We start from the raw sequence: 24,855 nt of genomic DNA, 5'->3' as shown, positions 1-24,855 counted from the left end.
ATAAGGGTAAATGACCAACAAGCGTAACTCAAAGCTACGAAAATAAGTACGAGTATAAATCCCATGAAATTAATTGTAAGCATAAGACCCACGAAAACAAGTGTGAGTATTATGCTTACGAATAATTATCCCTTCATTTCACATGCATTGGCCATCGTATAGGGTTAACAACTCCTGAGTATCCTACTAGCTAGGTGTATCATGGTGTGCCAAGAGCTAATGGCATTCTGATTCAATCCCACACTTTAAATCAAACATGCATAGGTCGATAAAATCAATATATCATCTCTTTTTAACATTTCTCATCATATTCGGCATAAATGAATTCATTTGTATATATATCTCATGCATAAATCATGATAGTTAAATTGTTCTTTAAACATAAAATCAACATTTTCAACATAGCAGATACTTCTAGATGTTCAATTGAAAGATAAATCCAACTATTTTTGTATAATATAATATAATATAATAAAAATATTTTCATGTATGATAGTTGATAAAAAAATTAAGATGATGAACCAAAAATAGATAAATAAATAAATTAAAATACTTTATCGTTTGTTCTTGCGGAATAAAAAGGGTTGTATAAATAAAAGAGACGGCACATAAATATGGGAAATCAATATTTTTATAAAAATGAATTTGCTAAAGAGTAATTGAGACACTGTTGACTTATCTGATATGTTCACAAAATTTAAAGTTTACCTCTTATAACTTCAATCGAATTGCTTCTCTTCTAAGCACCCTTCATCAATAATGCCTAGAGAAAGGAAGAAGCCAACAGAACAAACAGAACAAGGGAGACAAACCTGGTGACTTACACCAATAACAACAGTGAACCACCTGCTGCACCAATTGATGATGCATAGTTGGAATAGAAGGGGAGGAAGGTCAAACACACCCACGTAATACGGACACCATGGCGACGTACAAGAACACAGATGAATGGAGAAGGAGATTTGAACACACACAGCCACACAAACTAAAGGACCACAGTCGACACCGGTGTATTCAATTAGAGAAGGAAGGAGCTTGAATGGCGGAACCCACAATATCGGCGACGACAACAACTAGATGAGGTAGAGGATTGAGATTGTCGGCTATAGGGATTGAAGCTTCTGAAATAAATGTCCCTGGCTCTCTTTCCATGGTTAGAACATGTATTGTTGGTAAAGGAGAGAAGGGAATGCAAATTTCTAATGGTTTAAGGGTAGTACAGTAATTTCATAGGGTTGAAGAAAATGAGCTCCTATTTTTTGTTTTGTTTAAGGATTTGAACCCAGACTAGGAAGTTGAATACCAAGAGGATTTCCACTAAATCACCATATCATTCTTGTTATGTGTTTCCCAAAAAATAAAAATATATTTTAATACCTCATATAAATTTTAATTAATTAATTAATTTATAATTATTATTATTTAAAATTTTAGGTCATTACAATTTACAAGTCACTTTTATATATTCGTAAGTGATCTTAAAATGTTTTAAAAATGAGTTTTTTCATATTGAAAAATAATTTATTCTTAAGTGTGGTTCTTTGCTTTCTTAACTGATATTAATATTATTCTCATATCATGATAATAACTTCAACAATGTTATGTACATTTTGGTATTTAGTAGAGTATAATTTTATAAAGTTATGAATGTTTTTATTTCAAGGAAGGACCATGGTCCTTCATTAAAATTTCAATATTTGAGGGTCTTTAATTGAAATTAATTACCTTAAGGGTCCTTAATTGTCATCACTAGGGTCTCCATCTGCGTTCTGCAAGCAACCACGCCGCTTTCCTCCTCCTCCTCCTACTCGGCTTCTTCATCTTCCTCCGAATACAAAATGACTTACAAATACGATGTATTCTTAACTTTGAGAGATCCCTACGGTCGCCTAAAACCACATCTTGAAAGCTCTCTAAGAGATGCTGGAATTTCCGTTTTCGTTGATGAAGAAGAAGAGGGATTTTCCTTACACGAGACCATACAAAGGTCAAGAGTTGTGGTGGTCTTCTTCACACCAGAGTTTCTCGAGTCTCGGATGTGTCTTAAGCGACTGATGACCACAATTATGTGGTATCACAACGCTATGAGAAAAAAAGTTTTGCCAGTGTTCTGCGGAGTGACCCATGGGGAATTGCTTAACAAGTTGAAGGATTTGGATTGGGGAAAATCAGCCGCTGGCTGTAAGTATTCAAGAGAAGCCACCAATGTTACTTCGCTCCCTCACAGTGGCTTCGGCTTCACTACAGGAGTTAGGTAAGTGATAACTAATACTTTATTGGCATTGCTCCTCCCGTTTTTGCACTTTACCAGCTATCTTGCCGAAATCATGAAATTCAATTTGTATTATTCCTTTAACAAAAATTTTAAAAAAGTTGATTCAAATTTCAACCAAAAAAATTAATTTTCTTTTCTTTTCCTTTTTAACTTTCATCGGAGAAGATCAGCTTATGGCAAATCGGATTCAAGTAAAGCTATCGAGGAAGTTGCTTCGCTATCTGGCTTCATACTATCAGTTGATTTGGGGTAATAGTTGTTCTAAAATACACACACACACACACACACAAGTTTGATCTCGACATTTTTGCCCCCTATTTACCTGTTTCAATCGGTTTTGATTGTATCTTATTCACTAAATGTGTAGCTAAACTCTTGTTCTAAAATAATTGTAGCTTTATTTATAGTTTAGTATATGTTTTCTTCATTGTGTTTCTCTAAAAATGGTATATGCATGCCTATCTCCTTGTGTGCTTAATAATTTCTTGTTTATGGACGCTACTAAGTGATTAATTTGTGTTTTCTAATTAAGCAAGTGATAGTGTGCCAGATCTACGGGGAGATTGTGTGCCTTCATGAAATTCACACACAATGATGGGTGAAATGATTTGATTGTATGATAGACATGTACCTACCAGCTTCATTGTTATGTAATTGTAATATTGAGAGGGAGGTTAGTTACTGTTAGTTAATTAGAGTTAGTTATAGGAAGATATCTGTTGGGTATTCTTATTTCTCGGTCACGCATCAGAAGTTGGATTTGGTTTGAAAGACCCATTACTTGGTCACTGAGTGTGTCAATGGTGTCTAACTTGGTAAGTCTTTGCTTGACCTGGTGCAGTCTTTCATCCATTTCTTGTTGGGTCTGATTTCTTGTTTTTACCATAAACTGGAAAGATGAGTAGAAGGGAAAAGAGGGTGGCCGAGGAGCATTTGCTCTGATACCACTGTTGTAGGATTGTAATTTCAGAGGATTATAGGAAGAAGATAGATGAAGAGATTGAGAGAAGAACAGAAGGGTTAGAGAAGGAGGTTGAGAGAGATTAGAGAGAGAAGATAGAAGATAAGAGATACTGAATAATACTAGAGTTTCATTAATCTGCCATCCTTGCTTTACGATTCAATTGCAGGGGTTTTTATGGGGACTGACGACTAAACTAAATTGACACATAATGGCTATATCCCCTTGTCATCCTAACTAACTAAGTCAAAATTATAAAATCATAAACATTCATATATATAGTCAAATTAGGTATGTTGTTAGTCCATGCAATAATCACCTAATACATTCGAAGTTAATTCAATCGATACACCTATCAAGAGATGCTTTTAGCTAAAATTGAACCCTAAACTAGCATTATAGACCATTATAAGCATGAAGCAACTAAGAGTGGTTATCCAACAACAGCAACAAGGAGAAGAAGAAGCTTTATCCCACTAGGTGGGATTGGCTATTAAAATTTATTTTATATGCATGTTTATCTTGTATCTTTTAATAATTCATGCATACACTCTTTCTTTCTAATCTAATTTTAATTGGCCAGCAGAGGTGGTACAGAAATTAGTGACCTTATCACCTATTTATTTGTATGCCTTCGTGAGGAATTGATTCGCAATCTTCCACATCATCAAGTAGGTTTAAAACTTCGTGTGAGAGAAGTGCTTGGTTTGTTGGAGTGGGAATACATTCATTTGAAAGATACGGTCGTAATTGGAATTTTTGGGACTGGAGGTGTTGGAAAAACTGCTATTGCCAGAGCTATTTATGATAGAATTGGAGGCAATTTTGAGTGTAGAAGTTTCCTTGAAAATATCAATGATTCATGGGAGAGAGATAAAGGCCTAGTTCTTTTACGAAGGCAACTTATTTCAGATATTTCTAAAAGTAAACTTGATGAGATAAGTGATGTTGAAGTGTCAATTGATCAAATGAAGCAAGTACACAATAGAAGAGCACTATTAGTTCTTGATGATGTAACCCAAGTAGGCCAACTCTTGGCATTGTGGAGAAGTAAAGTGGGGTTTGGCAAGGGGAGTTTGATATTCATTACAGCAAGAGATAAGGATATACTTGATGGTATATTACAGTGGTTTGGTTTTGACATTACATTCAAATTATATGAAATGAAAACGTTGGACAGGAGTGAGTCTCTCGAGCTTTTCAAGTTGCATGCATTTAAGAAATTAAGTCCAACAAATGATTTTTTGGTTCTTTCCATGCAAGCAATCAGTTACTGTGAAGGACTACCACTAGCTCTTGAAATTATTGGCTCCCTTTTGCATGACAGGACAAAATCAGAGTGGAAAAAAGTATTGCATAAATTGAAAGAAATTCCAGATGGTCAAATACAAAATAAGCTCAGGATAAGCCTTGACTTTTTAACTGATTCAGAGAAAGATTTGTTCTACAATATAGCTTGCTTCTATGTGGATCAAAGTGAACACAATGTTCTACAATTATTAAAGGGCTTGAGATTTCCAGTAGAAAAGGCAATGCATGAAATCATTAACCGAAGCCTTGTAAAGATTGTGAATGGCAAGATTCATGTTCACAATTTGTTGCAAGAGATAGGAAAGGGAATCAGTCCTAATAAGCCAAAGCTCAAATATTTATATGATGTGTTCCTGAGTTTTAGAGGGGAAGACACACGTAAAGCATTTACTACTCATCTCTGTACTGCTCTTAAACAGTCAGGTATTGAAGTCTTCATGGATGAAGAAAGGATTGAAAGGGGAGAAATTATTTCACACTCACTTCTACAGGCAATTGAAACTTCTAGGATGTCAATCATTATATTCTCAAAAAATTATGCTGGCTCTAGTTGGTGCTTGCAAGAATTAGAGAAAATCATGGAGTGCCACAAAATTTATCAAGAGGTTTTCCCTATATTCTATGATGTGCGACCATCTGAAGTTCGTAAACAACAGAATGCCTTTGGAAAAGCATGGGAGAGGCTTATAACAAGACCTTCAACTAGCAAAGCTAAGAAATTGACAATCAATTTGCGTAGAGCCCTCACTGAAGCTGCCAATTTATCTGGATGGGATATGCAAAACTACAGGTATTTTATAATTGTTTGTGCTTTTAACTATTGTTTTGAATGCTTGAATTCCACAAGTTCCTTTTTTCTCATAAGTAATGTTGTGTTCCTTTTATTTATACAAGCCTCAACGAAAGCACTTTCAAAAACAGAAAAGAAAAAAAAAAACTTGGTTGTAACAAATCTATCACAAATATCCATCATTAAGCTGCGTGGACTTTATTACCTCTAAATAATTAGAACCACATGTTACCCAAAAAAAAAAAAGAAAGAAACCAAAAAACTGTTTAGTAGATCGAAAGAAAATTAAGGGGAACAATTGCACAAAGTGTTGCTAGATCTTTTTAACATTCAATGCAACAAAAATCTGCTCAGCCAACAGAAAAAAGTCAATGCAACAGAACATGGGGGTTAAATTGGGTTTTACACATTTTTGTTTATTAATAATAAACTGGGTTGAAATATAAGCAAGAGTGAAGGAAAAAAATGAAAGAGTGTAATGTGTGAGAAAACTTAGCCGGATACTGTGGGGCTTTGACATTTCTTCTATATAAAGAACATTAGCTTGCCTGCAGGTTCTTAACACTCTCGGAAAAGTGAAGTGCAAATAATTCTCTTCCATTAATGGGTCTGTTATTTCATGTTCATTGATGACGCATAGTACAACATTGATGTTATTTTTGTGCAAATAAATCCCCTTAAACTTTGAATCATTTGCAAATGATTCTTATTAATTTGAAGTCATGTATAGATAAACTCTTTATTGTTTTATATTTTATTTGTGAAAATAACGACAAGGGAGTCATCTGTATAAATTAAAACTTCTAGGGTGTTCCTAGCCAAATTTTATAGGTTTGGAGGCCATTTGAACAAAACTCAAATTTCAGGAGGGTTATATGTAATTTATGCTGTTAGTTACTGAAGATGCACACTTGATTTTTAATATGTACTGTTATGGGATGATATAAACAAATACATTTGTTTTATCATTCCTTTTCATTAAATTATTCTATTCGAACCTTCTTAATTTGTAGCCCTGTTTTTTAAGAAATTGTAGCATCATAAAATTGGTGCTTTTGAACCCTTTACATTATGGAGAACTAATAAAAAACCGAAAATTTGTGATGGAAATTTCACAAATCTGTTGCAAAAATCTTGTGATGCCCTAATTTATGATGGAGTAATGTCTCACAAATTTTCATACAGATTAATAATTTTTTTTGTCACAAATTTCATTTTTGTTTGTTGGAGAGGAATTATAAAGTAATTATATGTACTTCAAAATGTAAGGACTTTCGATTGTTGCCTATTATTTTGTTGGTTTTATAGTTCGTACTATTTATTTTGTAGATTCTTTGTAAAATTTATTGTTATCTATCCTCTTGTTGCCAGAACTGAAACTCAATTGATTGATGATGTTATTGAAACTATTACATTGAAGTTACATGATAACAAGCACCTGTTTGTTGCTCAACACCCAGTGGGATTGAAATCTCGTGTGGAAGATATCATCCAATTGTTAACTAGTAAATCAAATGAGGTTATCATGGCTGGGATTTGGGGGATGGGAGGGATTGGTAAGACAACCATTGCTAAAGCCATTTACAATGAAATTGGTCAAAGTTTTGCAGGAAAGAGTTTTCTTGCGAATATAAGGGAAGTTTGGAAGCAAGATAATGGCCAAGTTTATTTGCAAGAACAACTTCTTTCAAGAATTTTAAAAACAAGAAAGATAACACTACCAAATGTAGAAATGGGGAAAACTCTAATCCATGAAATGCTTTGTCAAAAGAGGGTGCTTCTTGTACTTGATGATGTGAATAATGAAGACCAACTCAAAGTGTTGTGCGGAAGTCATGAATGGTTTGGGCCAGGGAGTAGAATAATTATCACTACAAGAGATGAACGTTTGCTTAAGATCCTAAGAGTCAATCATGTATATAGTATGAGAGAAATGGATGACAATGAATCTCTTGAACTTTTTAGTTGGCATGCGTTTAAGCAAGCTATCCCTGAACAAGATTTTATTGAACATTCAAGAAGGGTATCTTCTTACACGGGAGGGTTGCCACTAGCTCTTGAAGTCCTTGGCTCTTATTTGTTTGATAAGAAAATAACCTTTTGGGAAAGTGTTTTGGAGAAATTACAACGAATTCCAAATGATAGAATACATGAAAAGCTAAAAATAAGTTTTGATGGTTTGGGTGACCATACAGAGAAAGAGATATTTCTTGACATATGTTGTTTTTTTGTTGGGAAAGATAGAAGCTATGCTGCACAAATATTAAATGGTTGTGGACTTCATGCTGAAATTGGAATTAATCGTCTAATAGAGCTTAGCCTTGTAAAAATTAACAACAAAAATAAGCTTGACATGCATGACTTACTATGTGACATGGGAAAAGAAATCATTCGTGAGCAGTCACCGGAGGAGCCTGAGAAGCGTACTCAATTATTTTTGCATGATGATGTGTTGGATGTGCTGAGAAATAATATAGTAAGTATTTTTCTCAATTACTTGTTTTTTGCTGGTCAATTGTTTCTCAAGGGCTTAATTGTACTATTTTGCTAGTTTGTGCATCTAAGTTTTAAAACTTGTTTCATCACTTATTATGCACTCTCTATCTTTTGATTGTCAATTGTTGGCATCATTTCTTATTTGCATTATATTGCTTTTCCATTAGTGATATGCCATTCCCCTCTTCTTTCCTTTTGATAGGGAACAATAGCTATCAAGGGATTGGCTCTAAACTTGTCAAGAAACAATTCATTATCCTTGAGTACCAAAGCATTCAAGGGGATGAGGAGGCTTCGTTTACTCCAATTTGATCATGTACAACTTATTGGAGACTATTGTTTTCTATCTAAAGAATTGAGATGGCTTTGTTGGTATGGATTTCCCTTGGAAAGCATGCCGCCTAACTTAAGTCTAGAAAAGGTGGTTATTGTAGACTTAAAGTGGAGTAATCTCACCAAAGTATGGGAGACAAGCTAGGTATTTGTAATGAATTGCATTGGATTTTTGAAGTTATTTGCTGGTGACAATATATATTTTGTATTAATTTGTTTCTACTTATTTTGTTGTTTACATTTATTATGACTTTATTTGAAACTATTCTCTTTGCACAGATGTTAGAGTGGTTGAAAATTCTCAATCTGAGTCATTCCCATTACTTGGTACAAACACCTGACTTTTCGAAGCTACCATTTCTTGAAAAGTTATTACTTAAAGATTGTTCATGTTTGTCTATGGTTCACCCCTCCATTGGAGAACTCAAATGTATTACTTTGCTAAATTTAAAGGATTGCAAAGGTCTCAACCATCTCCCAAGAAGTATATATAACTTGAAATCTTTGAAAACTCTCAACCTTTCTGGTTGTTCAAAGATTAGAAAGTTGGAAGAAGACATCGAGCAAATGGAATCCTTGACAACTTTGGTGGCAAATCAAACTGCTATAACACAAATTCCCTACTCGCTAGTGAGATTAAAAAGTGTGAAATATGTATCTCTATGTGGCTATGAAGGATTATCACGTGATGCATTTCCTTCTCTAGTTTTGTCTTGGATGTCGCCAACTATCTATTCAAAGTCCTTGTTCCGATCATTTAGTACCATACCATCTTTAATTAAGGGTCTATCTCATCCTTTCTTTGCCAGAAGCTATGAAATAATAGAAGCAAGACCAAGCACATCTCAAGCTTCATGTAAAAAAACTCCAACATTACTTGGTTTTCATGAAGAAGTTCACAAGGAAAGGTCGGAAAATTTTTTGAATTCTCTATCTATTCAGGTTGGTGGGTTCAACAATGTTACTGATACACTTTTGAAGAGTATTTCACAGGTTCTCTCTTGATCTCTGTAGTAACCACTGATAATTTATCTCAATATCGGAAGTTTGAATGTGCAATAGTATACAGTGTGCTTTTCTCAGTATCACGTGTGTATAACAGCATACATCATACTTTTAAACAGCATTATGTTTTCTTTGTCTAAATGTGTAACTATCTTGAAAGTTACAAAATAAAATATAAGTTTAATAAAAAATTCCAGTTTAAAAAAGAAATTGGAAGGCATCATTATATTAAGTTTACAAATCATACTGGAATTATTTTTTTGATTAATTTGTTACAAATAATCCTTATAAACTAAAACAAATGTATTTTTAATTAAAAATAATGGTGGTTTAACACTCCTATCAGTATATTCTTAAGCAATATTCCTCCTTAAGTGCTACAAAAGCATAATAAAAAATTACCAAACATGTGTGCCAAATATTAAACCTTGATATTTTTCATTAGTACGAGCATTATATAATGCTTCAGAGGTGTCAATGCAAGCGAGTTTATCTTTCCTCTCTTCCCAATTAAGTAGGGTGCCTCTTCTATTGTTTTTGTGGAATAGGGATTCAATGATGGAGGGCTTGACTATTCTCTTCCAAGCGACAATTATCCTGATTGGCTAGCTTTTGAAAACGAAGAATCCTCAGTATCATTTAAAGCGCCTCAAGTTGCTGGTCGTTGCTTAAAAGGGGTGGTGCTCTATATTGTTTATTCATCTCTTCAAGATAACATGACAACTGTATATCCAGTTAGTCTCATGATAAAGAATTTGACAAAGGCTACCATAGAATTCTACAAGCAAGATGCAGCAACAATTTATGCTGAGGATGAATGGAGGAAAATACTTTCTAATTTGGAGCCAGAAAATGAGGTGGAAGTTATAGTAAATTTTGCGCACAAATATACCATAAAGAAGACTGCAATCTATCTGGTATATGGTGAAGAGCTAACAAGCTACGAATCAGTGAATAATGTTAAAACATAGAAAAATGGGAGGTTTGTAATTTTTTTTGGTTAATCTGTTTTTAAATAGTGTATAGGATTGGCTTATACTTATTCTAGTTATTTTTTGATATTTGTTTCTACGTAGGATAATGTCACAAGACCATGTGGAAACAAATACCAAGTGAAGTGGAGGTTGAAGGCTTTGAAACTCTTCTACTTGTTTTTACTTCTTTGATTTGTTGAGGTAATTAATGTCACAAAAATTGTTGAGGAAAGAAAAAGATAATCCTAAATTTTTGTCATAGTATTAGAGCTCACTTCCATCTCTAGTATCATAATACTCACCCATTCTCTTTGTTAAAAAGTAATCAATTCCTGTTATATAGTTTGTGACATTTATAATGGTGCCCACTTGTTTAGTAATAGTTTTTAAAGCCCATTGGGCCTTTCTTTAAGTGACTCAAACCCTTGACCCATGGACCCAAATCCATCACCAATTTACCCAAATTCTTAGGCACTCACTTAAAGCAACTCAACTCTCCTTTATTATGGAACTTCAGGCTCAATATTGATGAGAATTTCTGTTCTTTTGGTCAAATAAGAAAAAGTTGTTATAATCCTAAACTTTCATCTGAGCTGAACAAATGTTGATTTTGGTGATCTCTTAGAATTTGAAGGTTGAAGATGCTCTGAAGCTTGAGCTCTAGAGGGGTGCAGACAAGCACAAAGAGTATAGATATATTTACTATCTTCCATATGGATTTTTCTGCATTCGTGTGACTGTTTGTTCAAATTTTAGTTTTTGACCCATCACAAGGGAATGGTATTGGAATGGTCTTGGTTTCTCTAAGAAATATGGTGGACAAAAAGGAATGTAAGCCTCTATTCTTGATATTTTCTATGTGTTAGATGAATTATTATTCATGAGTAGATAGTAAGCAATTTTTGGTTTATCATGTGATGAAAAGGAATTGAGATTCACGATTATGGTGTTGGACCATTGGGGGAGATAGAGGTCAAGTATTTGTTATAGTAGGTAAGTTGCAGTAATACGATACTCCTTGCAATAACTAAGTTCAAACGTTGTCATGTATGTTTGGCATGTGTTCTTGAATCAGGGAGCAAAAGGTAGCCAAAGATTACTTGTTCAAGCACTTACGGTAGCAATGGCCAAGAGACCTCTGATGACACTCACTGAATCGAGTTTTCAAGTAAGACTTTTACCACCAGTTTCATTGATCAAGTGATCTTCTGGGCTCCAAATCCATATTGGGAGGAGTTAACAAAGAATTATTGAACAGTTTCAAAGCTTGAACTACATTGGAGGTTTGTGTTTTTTTCTTCTATAGGAATTGTCACAACATAGTATTCACTTGGTCTGAATATGCATATGTTTATTCTCAAGGCTTCACTCAAACAAAAGGAAAAGGTGAAGATGGATAGGTAGGGCTTTTGGACTTACTCTATTTATATTTTTTTGGAAGAAAAGAAACATACTCAATTTCTGTCATATGCATATGGACGACAATCAAGAGACACTTTGTCCTAAATTGAAGAACTGGTGTTCTGTCAAATACATCAGTTAATGCTATATATGCTTTTGTACTGAAGTGTATGAAGTTTTTTGAGGTTGCTCTGTGTTCTGTCAACCATATTTGAGCTACTGTTATAAGTACTGAGTTTCTGTTGCTTGCTTTCCTAAGCTACTTGATGTAACACACACACACAAATACTCACACTTGCTCAAAACAGAAGGGAAATGGGAATAGAGACAGAAACAGAGAGTAGGAAGTGAAAGGGGAGTGAGAACAGAGGAGAAGAAAGGAGAGATGTGACAGAAAACAGAGAAAGAGAGGGAAGGGAAGAGGGATGCAGAAGTGAAGGGAGAGAGGGAGCTTTCAGAAACTCATAATGCTTCAGATATTCATCCATCAATTCTCCCCTCAAATACATTTCAGCATCCTTTTTATAGGCATGAGGTTTCCTTCTCCATGAGGAAACCTCTACCCACTTGCTAAAAACAAAAGTGTAAAATATTCCCAATTGCTGAAAAGGAAACTGACAAACAAAAGTAATTGAAAAGTAACACAGCTATAATCATCTTCTAAAGTAGCATTTTCCATATTTCTTATCAATTCCCCCTTGCTTCAAAGAACTCTCCTTTAGAGAGGTAGAGAGTTGATAGGCTTCTAGCAGGGTTGGATCAAGTTGTCGGAATTCATCTTTTGAAATCCTGGTTGTATCTTCACTTGAACGACCTCTCCAGCGAACTAAGTAATGATGAAGGGGTCCCTTAGAGGTAAAGATCATTTGGTCATCCATAATGGACTCAATATCTTCAATTGGTGGTGAGAGAGTTGGCAATGACGAAACTGGCACCTGCAAAATCATCAAAAAGCACAAAAGTTCCTTGATAAGGCATAAGATCCTTTGCATTACAAACTGGACTTATGGCCATATTGAGAGGTAATTCTAAAAGAAAAGCATTAGGTCTCAATTTCTTTGCTATGCGAAAAGGTCCAGTTGCTCGAGCATGCAACTTTTTAAAAGCGTGTTTAGGGTAACGTTCTGGACGAATTTGAGCTATAACATAATCACCTATATTAAAACTTTGAAATCGGCAGTAAGTATTAATAGATAATTTATATTGATCATTACTCATTGCTAATTTGTGCCTAATTTCAACATGTAATTCATGAAGGCAATTGGCAAAGGATTCTGCAGATTCAGAGAGGCGAAATGTCAACGGGATTGGCAGGATGTCAATAGGCTATTTAGGATTAAAACCTTGGACAATCTGGAAGGGACTCATGCCTGTGAATCTATTCATCGAATTATTATATGCAAACTTGGCAGTGGGTAGAACCAAATCCCAATTCTTTAGCCTATCTCCAACTAAACCTCGAAGCAAATTACTCAAACTTCAATTAGTAACTTCAGTTTGTCCATCAATTTGGGGGTGGAAAGCAGAAGAGAACTTTAACTGGGTACCAAAAAGTTTCTATAGGGTCTTCCAAAAGTAGCTTACAAACTTAACATCCCTTTCAGATACGATAGTAGCAAGTAACCCATGTAGGTGCATAATCTCCTTAAAGAACAACTTTGCCAAATGTGAAGCATTTGTAGCTTTACTACAAGGAATAAAGTGAGCCATCTTTGAAAATCTGTCCACAACAACCAATACAGAGTCATGACCTCTAGTTGTTTGAGGCAATCCTAAGACAAAATCCATATTCAAGTCTTTCCAAGGTGCCTCGGGGATCGGCAAAGGAGTATACCAACTGGGATTCTGCCGTTTGGCTTTAGAAATTTGATAAGTTCGACATTGAGACACTATGCGAGCCATATCATGCTTGAGTGAAGGCTAGTAGAACCTATCTTTGACTAATGCCATTGTCTTATTAACCCCGAAATGATCGGCAAAACCTCCAGTGTGTAACTCCCATATAAGAAAATTGTGCATAGAAGTACGTGGGATGCACAGGTTGCTTTCGCGGAAGAGATGACCGTCTTTAAGGATGAAATCAACATGCTCATGAGGGTTACCATTGTTAACTTCTTGGTATATTATCTCAAAATCTGGACATGAAGCATAGTCTTCCTTTAGGTTTTCAAAACCAATAACACTAACACTCATAGTGTGCAACAAGTTGATATGTCGGCTTAGAGCGTCAGCGACTTTGTTTTCTATTCTCGAACAATGCTTGACCACAAAAGTGAATTCTTGAATATACTCAACCCATTTAGCATGTTTAGCACTTAAGTGCCACTGAAAGTTGATAAACCTAAGTGCCTGATGATCAGAGTAAAGAACAAATTGTTAAGGAAGAAGATAGTATTTTCAATGCTCAAGAGACCTTACAATCGCATAAAACTCCTTGTCATAAGTGAAGTATTTTTGTTTTGCATCATTGAGCTTTTTGCTAAAGAAAGTCACAGGGTGAGCCTTTTGGCTTAGAACACCTCCAATTCCTGTCCCAAATGCATCATAAGCAACTTTGAAATACTTTGTAAAATCTGGTAAAGATAGGACTGGAGCTTCAAAAAGCTTCTTCTTAAGATCCTGAAAAGCTACGGATGCTATAAAAGTTCACAGGAACTTGTCTTGCTTTAAGCAGTCAATGATAGGAGCCATAATGGTACTGAAGTTTTTAATGAAGCGTCTATATAAACAAGCAAGGCCATGGAAACTTCGTATTTCATGGAGAGATTGTGGCTCAGGCCATTCTCGAATGGCTTGGACTTTCTCAGGGTCAGCTGCTAAACCCTTTTTGGAAACTATAAAACCTAAGAAGATGACTTGATTTTGAATAAATGAACACTTGAGCAAGTTAATATAAAACTATTCTTGAGGCAAGGTGAGAAAAATTTACTCAAGATGTTCCAAGTGTTCCTCTTTAGACTTGCCAAAAACTAGTATGTTATCAAAGTATACCACCAAAATTTTTTTCAAGTATGAGCGAAGGAGGTGAGTTATTACTCTCATGAATGTAATTGGGGTGTTTGATAACCCGAAAGGCATGACAAGCCATTCAAATAACCCATCTTGTGTTTTAAAAGCAGTATTTTACTCATCTCTAAGTCTAATCCTGATCTGATGATAACCACTCTGGAGGTCAATTTTTGAAAATCAACTAGATCCAGATATCAAATTAAGCATGTCATCAAGTTTAGGGATGGGAAACCTATACTTGATGGTAATCTTGTTGATGGCTTCGCTGTCTACACACATTTTTCAAGAGTCATCTTTCTTTGGAGTCAAAAGAGCAGGTGTTGCTGAAGGACTCATACTGTGCTGGATATAACCCCTTTCCAACAATCCATTGACTTCTTGGTTATGCTTTGCCCTATCTTTAGGGTTCATCTTGTAGTGCGGTAAATTAGGGAGTTGTGAGCTCGAAATGAAATCAATTACATGTTGGATATCTCTCATTGGTGGTAATTCAGATAGAAGCTCATCTAGAGTGATATCCTAGAATTGCTTTAAGAGCTGTTGCACCTCTTCTGGCACTTATAAAATAGTGGCAATTCGTTGTGAGATATGGGACACCAAAATAAACACAATTGTACTTTCTTTGCTTTCCTTCACAAATTGTTTTTCTGTCAGAAGATGCATGTTGTGAGTTTTAAGTTTTTTGCCTTTTGATTTACTTGAGCATTTGCCATCATTGTCAAGCGTAGTAGGACGTAATATGGTCATCTTGCCTTCATGCTTAAAGGTATAGTTAATCTCACGACCATGATTGATGACATTGTGGTCATAAAGCCATAGTTGACCAAGCAGAATGTGAGCAACATTCATTAGTAGAACATCACAAATAATTTCTTCTTTATAGTCACTTAATTGAAGAGGAACACGATACTGTTGGGTGACTCGTAAAGAAGTTTTGTTGACTCATGCGACATAAGAAGGTTTCGAGCGAGGTTCTGTCTTGAGGCCGAGTCAGGCTACTCCTTGACTAGAAATGACATTTCTAGAACTTCTTCCATCAATCACTAACTTGCAAGCTTTGTCTCCATACTTCACAAAAGATTAGAAAATACTTGTTCGCTTCCATGAATCACTAGGTAGAGGGATAGATAGAATGCATCTCATAACTCCAACTCGACGTGTCTCATATCCATGTTCATCAATGATGATATCTTCATTGACATCTGAAGGACACTCAACTGGATCTAAGACTACGTCAGCATTTGCATTGTCCTCCTCATCCTCACATTGTTAGTCAATAACTAGAGTACTCTGTGGGCATTTCGACGTAATGTGACCCTTTGAGTGACAACAAGAACACTTGACAAAAGAATTGCGAGGGTAGGAAACAGGAACTATAGCCTCACTAGGCTTAGAGGTATTACCCTTGAACCCAGTTGCTTGAGTAGGTGTAAAAGACAGGCTGGGCCTAGATGTAAGTGCTCCTGTAGGTCGCTCAGACAAACTGGTAGTTCATGCCTATCTAAACTGATTGCTTTGCATGTCGGTACGCTTTACAGACAAGTATTATAACAGAGACTCTACTTCCAAAGTCTTATGATAAGCTTCTTCAAGAGACTCTGGAAAGTTTAACTTGAGCTCCTTCTATATATATGGCTTGAGTCCATTAACAAACTTGGTAATGGTGCGCCATTCTTCATCCACCTCACACCTAATCATAAGGTCATCAAATCGAGATATATATTCAGAAGCTATGGAGACTTGCTTTAGATTGAGGTATTTGTCATACAGTTGACTCTTATAATGAGTCGACATGTATTTTTCTTTCAGCTTGGCCTTCATTCCTCGTCCCACATCTCAATTGGTGGATAACCTTGTCGCTCAATGGTCCTTTGGACATTTTGCCAGTACTTTCTAGCAGATCTCATGGGTTTCATCTTCGTAAATAGAACTCTGAGTATCACTCATGTCATACTATTCAAAATAATCTTCCATGCTGGCTAACCAATCTAAGAACGTAATAGGATTCAATTGTCCATCAAATTTAGGGGCCTTAACTTTAACCCTCTTGATGATGTCATCGATATGTGTTCTTTTAAAGCTTTCTCTACCATTCCTATGGACTGGATGATGTGGTCTATAATGTTGTTCTTCTGGCCCTTTCTCGTCCAAAGTATTGCCTATGTCATTAGACTGATGATTGGTAAACTCAAGGAGATGGTCTACGATGTCTTTCATCCATCGCTTTGGAGGAATGACCCAATTCTAAGGTAATTACCTCTAAGTTGATTGCGGACTGGGAATTGCTCATTTCTAAGACTTGACTCCTAATATGATAGGTCTTTCGAGCAGCCCTTCAGTCCTTTTCCTTGTATCTTGTTTGTATGTTATTTGAATTGTATTCATTATCTCCTCGAATCTATTGTTTATGAATTCCTTGATTTCATCAAGTCATTGGTCCACATATGCCTTTTGAGCTCTTTCATATTCTTCAAGATGATTTTGGATAATTTGGGAGTTTTTGGCCATGGCAGATTTTAGGGTAGTAATTTCTTGGTCTAATAAAGCTTGTTTATTATATAAATCACAAATGGTCATACAATGACACAGGTGGTATAATAAAGTTCAGGGTTTGGGATGGTACTAGTATCCGAAGGAAGAAAGGCCCACAAGTTGCCTTCACCTCGGAAGGTGAAGTCCCTTTTTAACAATACTAATCCTTTGAGAATTTAAAAATTCCACAGGGATTGTTTGCTAAATAGGTAGCAACTTGAGTGAAGTTTTCACAGTAATCTCTAAAGGTTCAAAAACCTCACAGAAAAATTGTTAGAAACTTTGGCTAACCTAAGGTAATTTCCTCAAAAGCACTGATACGTGAAAATGGTCGGTGTGTCCGTGTCGTCGGATGCGCATCCGACACGGACATGCTTTTCCTAGTTTCCGGCGGACGCGGGTCAGACATGGGCGGACGCGAAACTCTGCTTTTTTCACTTCTTTTTACTCAGTCCTAACTCAAGAAACCCGATGTCCTAAGATTTTCAGCTCTAGTCGGGCCCTTTCTCACGTTTGTCGCTTTGTCGCTCGCTGCCTCATCGATCGTTGTCGTTCTTCAACTCTCGCGTTTTCACTTCTCACTTCACATGCTGCCTCACCGTCTGAGCTCTGCCTCAGCGTCTTTGACCATCGTCGTTCTTTAGTCTTCAGCCTTCAATCTTGGTAATTTATCTTTAGTTCTTCATGTATCGGTGTGCTGGGTGTCTCTATCTCTTCTGCTCTTCACTTCTTTTATTGTTCAATGCTGCTGGATATTTATTGGTATTACTGCATTGTTGGATAATGGATATTTATTGCTCAATGCTTCACTGCTGAATCAAGAGAGGCAGAGCAACCTGATCAGTTTTCCCAATTTAATACTGAATTACTGATTTAATTTTTTTTATTTAGATGGATTATTTTGCCGAGTTAAACATTGATTTATTTTAAATTTTTATTAGCTCTCTTCATGTTAAAATTTCAGGATATTGTTTAAAAATAAACCTGCAATGGCTTCTAATTCTAGACCTAGTAGTAGTTCAGGAAGTGTGAATTCTCAATTTCAATCTAGTAATGAAAGACAGACAGAGAGTACTTCTTTATGGGCTTTTGTAACTTCGGTTCCTCAAGAAAATGAAAGGGAAGGTGGGAATAGAAGTTGAAAGTGTAACAATTGTAATAACCAATATAATGGCTCTTATTCTAGAGTTAAATTTCATTTGTTGAGGATAGAAAGGGTATTGCTATATGCTTGAAAGTTGATGGTAGTTGTTTAGGTAAAATGCGAATAGCTCAAGAGGAGGCTGAGAATAGGACAAAACCAAGACATGTGCCATTGCCAACTCCAACTGAGCGTTTGTCTCCTCTATGTCAAAGGAGTTCTATCCCTATTCAAAGTGAACACAATCAGGGAAAAAGGAGGGCAACAAATACAATAGAAAGAGCTTTCCAACAAGGAATTAGAGATAATTTAACTACTGAAATTGCTAGAATGTTCTATTCGGTTGGCTTGTCTTTCAATTTGGCATGTAACCCATATTTTATTAGTGCATTTCAACATGCTGCCAACAAAGTAATTCCTGGTTTTAAACCTGTTGGTTATAATACACTAAGATTCACTTTGTTGCAAAAAGAAAGGGCCAATGTTGAAAGGCAACTTGAATCAATCAAAGGGACTTGGAATCATAAAAGGGTAAGTATAATTACGGATGGTTGGACAGATGTACAAAGAAGGCCATTAATTAATTTTATGGCTGTAAGTGATGGAAGCCCCATGTTTTTGAAGGCAATTGATGCAGCTAGTGAGTATAAAGGCAGATTTTACATGGCTGACTTGATAAAGAAAGTGGTTGAAGAAGTGGGGTGAGCCTCATAAAGTTGTTCAAGTAATCACTAATAATGCATCTGTTTGTAAATCTGCTGGTAAGATGGTGGAAGATGAATATCCTCACATCTTTTGGACACCATGTGTGGTGCATACACTTAATCTTGCCTTGAAGAATATATGTGCAGCAAAAAATGCAGAGGCAAATGAAATTGTTTATGGAGAATGCCGTTGGATCATTGAGGTAAAGGATGATGCAATCTTCATCTGAACATTTATCATGAATCATTCTATGAGATTGGCCATGTTTGATGAATTTGTGTCGTTAAAGTTGCTTGCAATAGCCGAAACAAAATTTGCATCAACAATTGTGATGTTGAAGAGATTCAAACTTATCAAAACTTCTCTTCGTACACTGGTTATTGGTGAAGAATGGAATGTTTATAGAGATGATGATGTTGGAAAGGCTCCTATTGTGAAGGACATAATTCTTAATGATCTTTGGTGGGAGAAGGTTGATTATATTCTCTCTTCCACTAAACCAATTTATGATATGTTGAGATTTGCTGACACAGATAGACCCACACTTCATTTGATTTATGAGATGTGGGATTCAATGGTAGAGCAAATCAAGGAATCAATTTATAAGCATGAGAGAAAATCACTTTCTGAGTACTCTTCATTTTATGAAGTTGTTTATAACATCATCATTGATTGATGGATAAAGAGTGCCACTTCACTACATTGTTTTGCCCACTCACTGAATCCTAAGTGTGTTATTCTTATTTTTTATCATGAAATTCTTTTCTTTATCATTCTTACATAACGACTCCAATTGATGTTATTATATTATTGTAGGTATTATATAACACAATGGCTTGAAGGTGGACCAAATAGAGTCTCTTCACATAGAGATGCTGAAATATCAATTGAGAGGAAAAAGTGCTTTAAAAGGATGTTTCCACATGAAGAAGAGAGAAAATTGGTTATGAATAAGTTTTCAAAGTTTTTTGGATGTTCAGATGAGTTCTCTTTTATTGATTCCATACAAGTTAGATGGATATTAGAGCCGAAGGTTTGGTGGAGCAATCATAGTGTTGATGCTCCTAAACTTCAAGGACTGCATTGAAACTTCTTAGTCAACCATGCTCATTATCTTGTTGTGAAAGAAATTAGAGCACTTACTCTTTCGTTCATTCACTAAAGAGAAACAAGATGCTTCCAAAAAAAGCGAAAAACTTAGTTTTTGTTCATTCAAATTTTCATCTTTTTTCAAGAAAGAGTGAGAAGTATTCCACTGGAGAAAGTAGATTGTGGGATATTAGTGGAGATTGTTGGGAAATAGATGATGCTGAAAATCTTGAAGTTGCAAGTTTATCTCTAGATGAGTCAATTTTAGAAAGAAAACTTATAGGAGAAAGTGGTGATGTCAATGAAGATGGGAAAGATTAGAATTACTTTAAGTTGATAATTATCTTTTGCCACTTGATGGTGTTTAAGTGCTTAACTACTTATTGTATTATATTTTGTGATGGCATTAGACATCTTGCAATTGTATTTTTAGACATCCAAATATTTAATATTTAATTATTTATATAGTCATACTCGTACCCTAAAATTTTAAAAAATAGCCGTGTCCACGTATCGTATCGTACCCGACACTTGTACTCGTATCGGTGCTTCTTAGGTAATTTCTTTGACCCGAGTATAGGGCCGAATTGTGTGTGAAGTAGGTGTCCTAGGTTATATGAATACTGCTATGAAAAGCCACAAATCAACAAGATAATGATCAATGTACACTATTTTTTTTTAGATCTAAATATTAGACTAAACACAGTTTAAAATTAGAATTGCAATGCTCTAAGAAACATAAGTACTAAACAATAAAAATTACAGACCTAGCTATGAATAGAATACTTCCCTTTAAGAACCAAATAAGTCAGTTAAACGAGAGGGTCGTCGGCCTTACCAACATAGCTTTAGGAGCCTAAAACATGAAATTTTACCCCTAACAAAGCTTTAGATGATGACTTGTGCCTCTCAGCTTCTCCAGAATTGAAGAAATTCCGCAAAAACACAAGAAAAATGCTGAAGGTTAGGTTCTGGTGATATTGTATGGACGGTGCGTGCGGCGGTGGACAGAGGTGAGTTTTCTGGTGCTGACCAAATTTCCCTTCTTGAGCACGATAGTGGTGTTCGTTTTGTGAAATGATGTTGGGAAATGTGGTTTCTGGCTCTAGCAGTGTGAAAACAAAGTATGCAGGGCTTTCTGGTGAGTTTTCTCTGATCTCCGGCAGTAGGAACAATCTAAGAGCATTTAGAGCCGAGCTTTGATACCAAGTTGATGTAACACACACACACACACACACACACACACTTGCTCAAAACAAAAGGGAAATGGGAATAGAGACAGAAACAGAGAGTAGGAGGTGAAAGGGGAGCGAGAACAGAGAAGGAGAAAAGAGAGAGATGTGACAGAAAACAGAGAAAGAGAGGGAAGGGAAGAGGGATGCAGAAGTGAAGGGAGAGATGGAGCTTTCAGAAATTCATAATGTTTCATATATTCATTCATCAATTCTCCTCTCAAATACATTTCAGCATCCTTTTTATGGGCATGAGGTTTCCTTCTCAATGAGGAAACCTCTACCCACATGCTAAAAGCAAAATTGTAAAATATTCCCAATTGTTGAAAAGGAAACTGACAAACAAAAGTAATTGAAAAGTAACACAGCTATAATCATCTTCATCTAAAGTAGCGTTTTCCATATTTCTTATCACTACTATACATAAATTAAAATTGAGACAAGTTTTAGCCACTTTGGAAGCTGTTTGTTGCTTTATTGTGACAATCATGTCAATAAGATATATTCTCTCTGATTCTAAATCCGGAAACTAGTTAACTAATTCACATAAACTGAGAAATTTAGTTAAGTTGGTTAGTTGTTAATGTGTCAACATTTTGTCATAGTTTTACTAAAACACCCCTCCCATTCAATGTAGGGTATTTTCTTTGCAATGAAAAAATTGTGCAATAAATAAGGGTAGTTTGAGAGCGAAATAAATTAATGAGGGAGACAAAAGAGGTTGATATTTTACAAGTATGATCAAAACAAAATTTTCAACTAACTTTTACATTTCGAATTGAAGAGAGTATTTGATTATGCATTGTGAGGATAAAAAGTTTTCTCTAGCCATATCATTGTGACATGGTTGCATCAGTGCATAGATGGTGAGTGTTTCAAATGTTTTCTCATGAAATCATCATTAATTGACACAATAAATCTGGTATGTGAGACCCTACGTGAGAAATTTTTAATCCTTTAAATTTGCCTCAATTATTGATTTAGTCATTCAAGTTTAATTTTTATCCTTGACAATGCTTCTTGCAAAAGAAACTGCTATAACACAAGTTCTCTCTTCACTGGTGAGATTAAAAAGCATCAAATGTGTCATTATATGGTTACGAAGGATCATCACATGATGTATTTCCACCTCTCATTTGGTCTTGGATGCCCCCAACAGATGATTCAAGATCCCTCATTCAAACTTTCTAGCGTGCCATTTTTATTAAAAAATCTATTTCATAATCTATCTAACCAAAGTAGTCAAAATTTGGAAGCAAGCCCACGCACGTCCCTAGTGTCAAGTGCAAAAGCTCTAGCATTAAATAGCTCTCATGACCAAGCTGACAATGCAGAGGCTGAAAATTTCTCGAGTTCCCTTACTATTCAAGTGGGAGGATTCAATAGAATTGTTGATGCGTTATTGAAGAGTATCCCGCAGGTTTTGTATTTATCTCTTAAACATTATAAATATTGCTTTTAACATTGCATAATCAATATTTAAATAATCATTTTTTATCATGAACTATATTGGTATCCATACCCAAGGTTGTGTTAACTGTACACTGTCAAAGGGTGCTAGACTACAATTGCTCAAGATGTTGGAAATGCTTGTTCAGGGTGCTAGACTACACTCTTTCTATTAATGGATGGTTAACAATAGCTGTTGGTGACACTTGAAGAATTTATCACATTGCACAAACATACTTAATTCCTTAACCTATACTGGAAATCGGCAATGTTTCAATACAATATTGACGTTTTCTTCTCATATTGTGTCTGCGTGCATGTGTATATTGTTGAGTAATTGTAAATTTTTTATAAAAATTTTGAAGATTTTTTTAATTACTCTCTATATCACTGTGTGTGTGTGTGTGTGTGTTTTTTTTTTTTTCTTAATCAATATACCTCTAAAAGCTAAAACATAAGTGATTGGAAAGTATGAACATTAGGCGTTTTTCATTATTGTGATCATTATATAAAGCCTTTGCAACTATTGCAACAGGTGACTATTGTGTGGCCTTTTTTCTCAATTAAATAGAGTGCCTCTTTTCTTATGTTCATGGAATAGGGATGGAGTGACAAAGGACTTGGCTTTTCTCTTCCTGGAGACAATTATTGGCTAGCTTTTGAAAATGAAGGTTCCTCAACATCATTTATAGTGTCTCAAGTTGTTGGTCGTTGTTTAAAAAGGATGATCATCTGCATTATCTATTCGTCCCAAGGTAGCATGACATCTTTATATCCTATTAGTGTCACGAAAAAGAATTTCACAAAAGCAACCATCGAGGTTTACCAGAGAGATGCTGCAACTACTGGTGATGAGGAATGGGAAAACATTATATCCAGTTTTGAACCTGACAATGGAAGTTAATTTTGCACATAAATGTATTGTGAGGAAGACTGCGGTTTATCTGGTATATGAAGATGAAATTGACAAAAAATGGTTTGAGCATCAATGAAAGAATTATCAAATAGCGCTGAATCTCTGACCACATACATGGGAGGTTTGTATTGTTTGTTAATTAAGGTTGTCATGGCATATGATGCCCCTCCCCCCACTTGTTCTGAATATGATGTTTGTTTTCATGTAGGATTAATCTCACATCACTCGAACAGAAAAAGTGGAGGGTCATGCAAATGACAAATGCTTTGGGATTCCTTTCAAGCTTTTTGTAATTTGCTGGGGAAAGAGAGAAACATCTTCACTTCTTGTCAGACTCTCACAACAAAGCAAGGGAAGGGTTCCCAATTTGCAATTGCTAGCAGGGCTGCTTGGAGAATGTAGCATTCGGATAATTACCCTTCTTAATATCATATATAGAAATTGATATTTTTAAGAATGGGTGTTTGGTTAGGGGAGAATTAGTCTATACAAGTCATGTAACCAATTTTATATAATTCATATCATATTTGTTAAATAGGATCAAGATTACGTGTATGTAAATGATTTCCAATTCCTTCCATCTGTGATGGCCATAGATTATGTGAGAGAGTAGATAAAACCTGACTCTTTGCTCTAAATTTTTTTATCCTTTCTCGTACTGTTAGAGGACAAAAATGAGTGGAAACTTTATTTTCATACCCTTTGTATATGCAGAATTCAATTTTTTTCCTCGAGGTGAGGAGAACATGCTAAAATAAAAAACATATAGTAGTTTTGTTTGGGTAAATTATTGCTAAATTGTCTAGCCTCTAGAAATATGCCCATTAGGTGATAGGTGATTTTGCAGCTCTTGGATGATATGTGTTGCATTTTGGACAGCTTTTGGGATCTGTAGTTATTACTCTTCTTGGTCGAGAATTTGATGATTGTGTAGCACATTATTAATTGAAGACTTTTGTAGTAGAAGCGCAAGAAGAGGTAAGCCATAATGAATTTTAAAGTATTAGGAATTAGTTGTGAATTGCTGTGCCAGTGACACATTCCTTCCTAATCCGAACAGAGGAATTCAACCCATCATCAGTGCTCAGGTCCTTAGTGATTTGTTCCTCTGGTGAAGCACTTCAATTGAAGCTTAAGCACGTCAATTCTATAGCTTGTTGCTTGTCTCACAAGGCTAATTTAGTTTTAGGGTTGGGGAGCGTGCTTCTCTATGTAAGATAATTAAGATAATTTTAT

At 35.5% G+C, this 24,855-nt stretch overlaps 1 protein-coding gene across 1 annotated transcript; it reads left to right on the top strand.

Moving 5' to 3' along the window:
- The first annotated feature begins 1,782 nt into the window (after positions 1 to 1,782).
- Positions 1,783 to 24,315, top strand: LOC129288830 (TMV resistance protein N-like). Its single transcript, XM_054925600.1, is given in 13 exon segments — positions 1,783 to 2,254; positions 2,441 to 2,524; positions 3,820 to 5,337; positions 6,709 to 7,813; positions 8,036 to 8,311; positions 8,446 to 9,159; positions 9,720 to 10,153; positions 10,248 to 10,976; positions 11,071 to 11,138; positions 11,221 to 11,428; positions 11,508 to 11,545; positions 19,750 to 23,740; positions 23,828 to 24,315. Coding segments are annotated over 7 exon segments (4,536 nt in total). The 5' UTR covers positions 1,783 to 1,838; the 3' UTR covers positions 10,143 to 10,153; positions 10,248 to 10,976; positions 11,071 to 11,138; positions 11,221 to 11,428; positions 11,508 to 11,545; positions 19,750 to 23,740; positions 23,828 to 24,315.
- Positions 24,316 to 24,855: the final 540 nt, after the last annotated feature.

The sequence above is a fragment of the Prosopis cineraria genome, unplaced genomic scaffold (assembly GCF_029017545.1).
Source record: "Prosopis cineraria cultivar Desert tree isolate PC_DT_omini unplaced genomic scaffold, ASM2901754v1 PC12, whole genome shotgun sequence".
Lineage (NCBI taxonomy): Eukaryota > Viridiplantae > Streptophyta > Magnoliopsida > Fabales > Fabaceae > Prosopis > Prosopis cineraria.
Note: the sequence above shows the minus strand (reverse complement) of the source record. Positions and strands in the feature narration are given on the sequence as shown.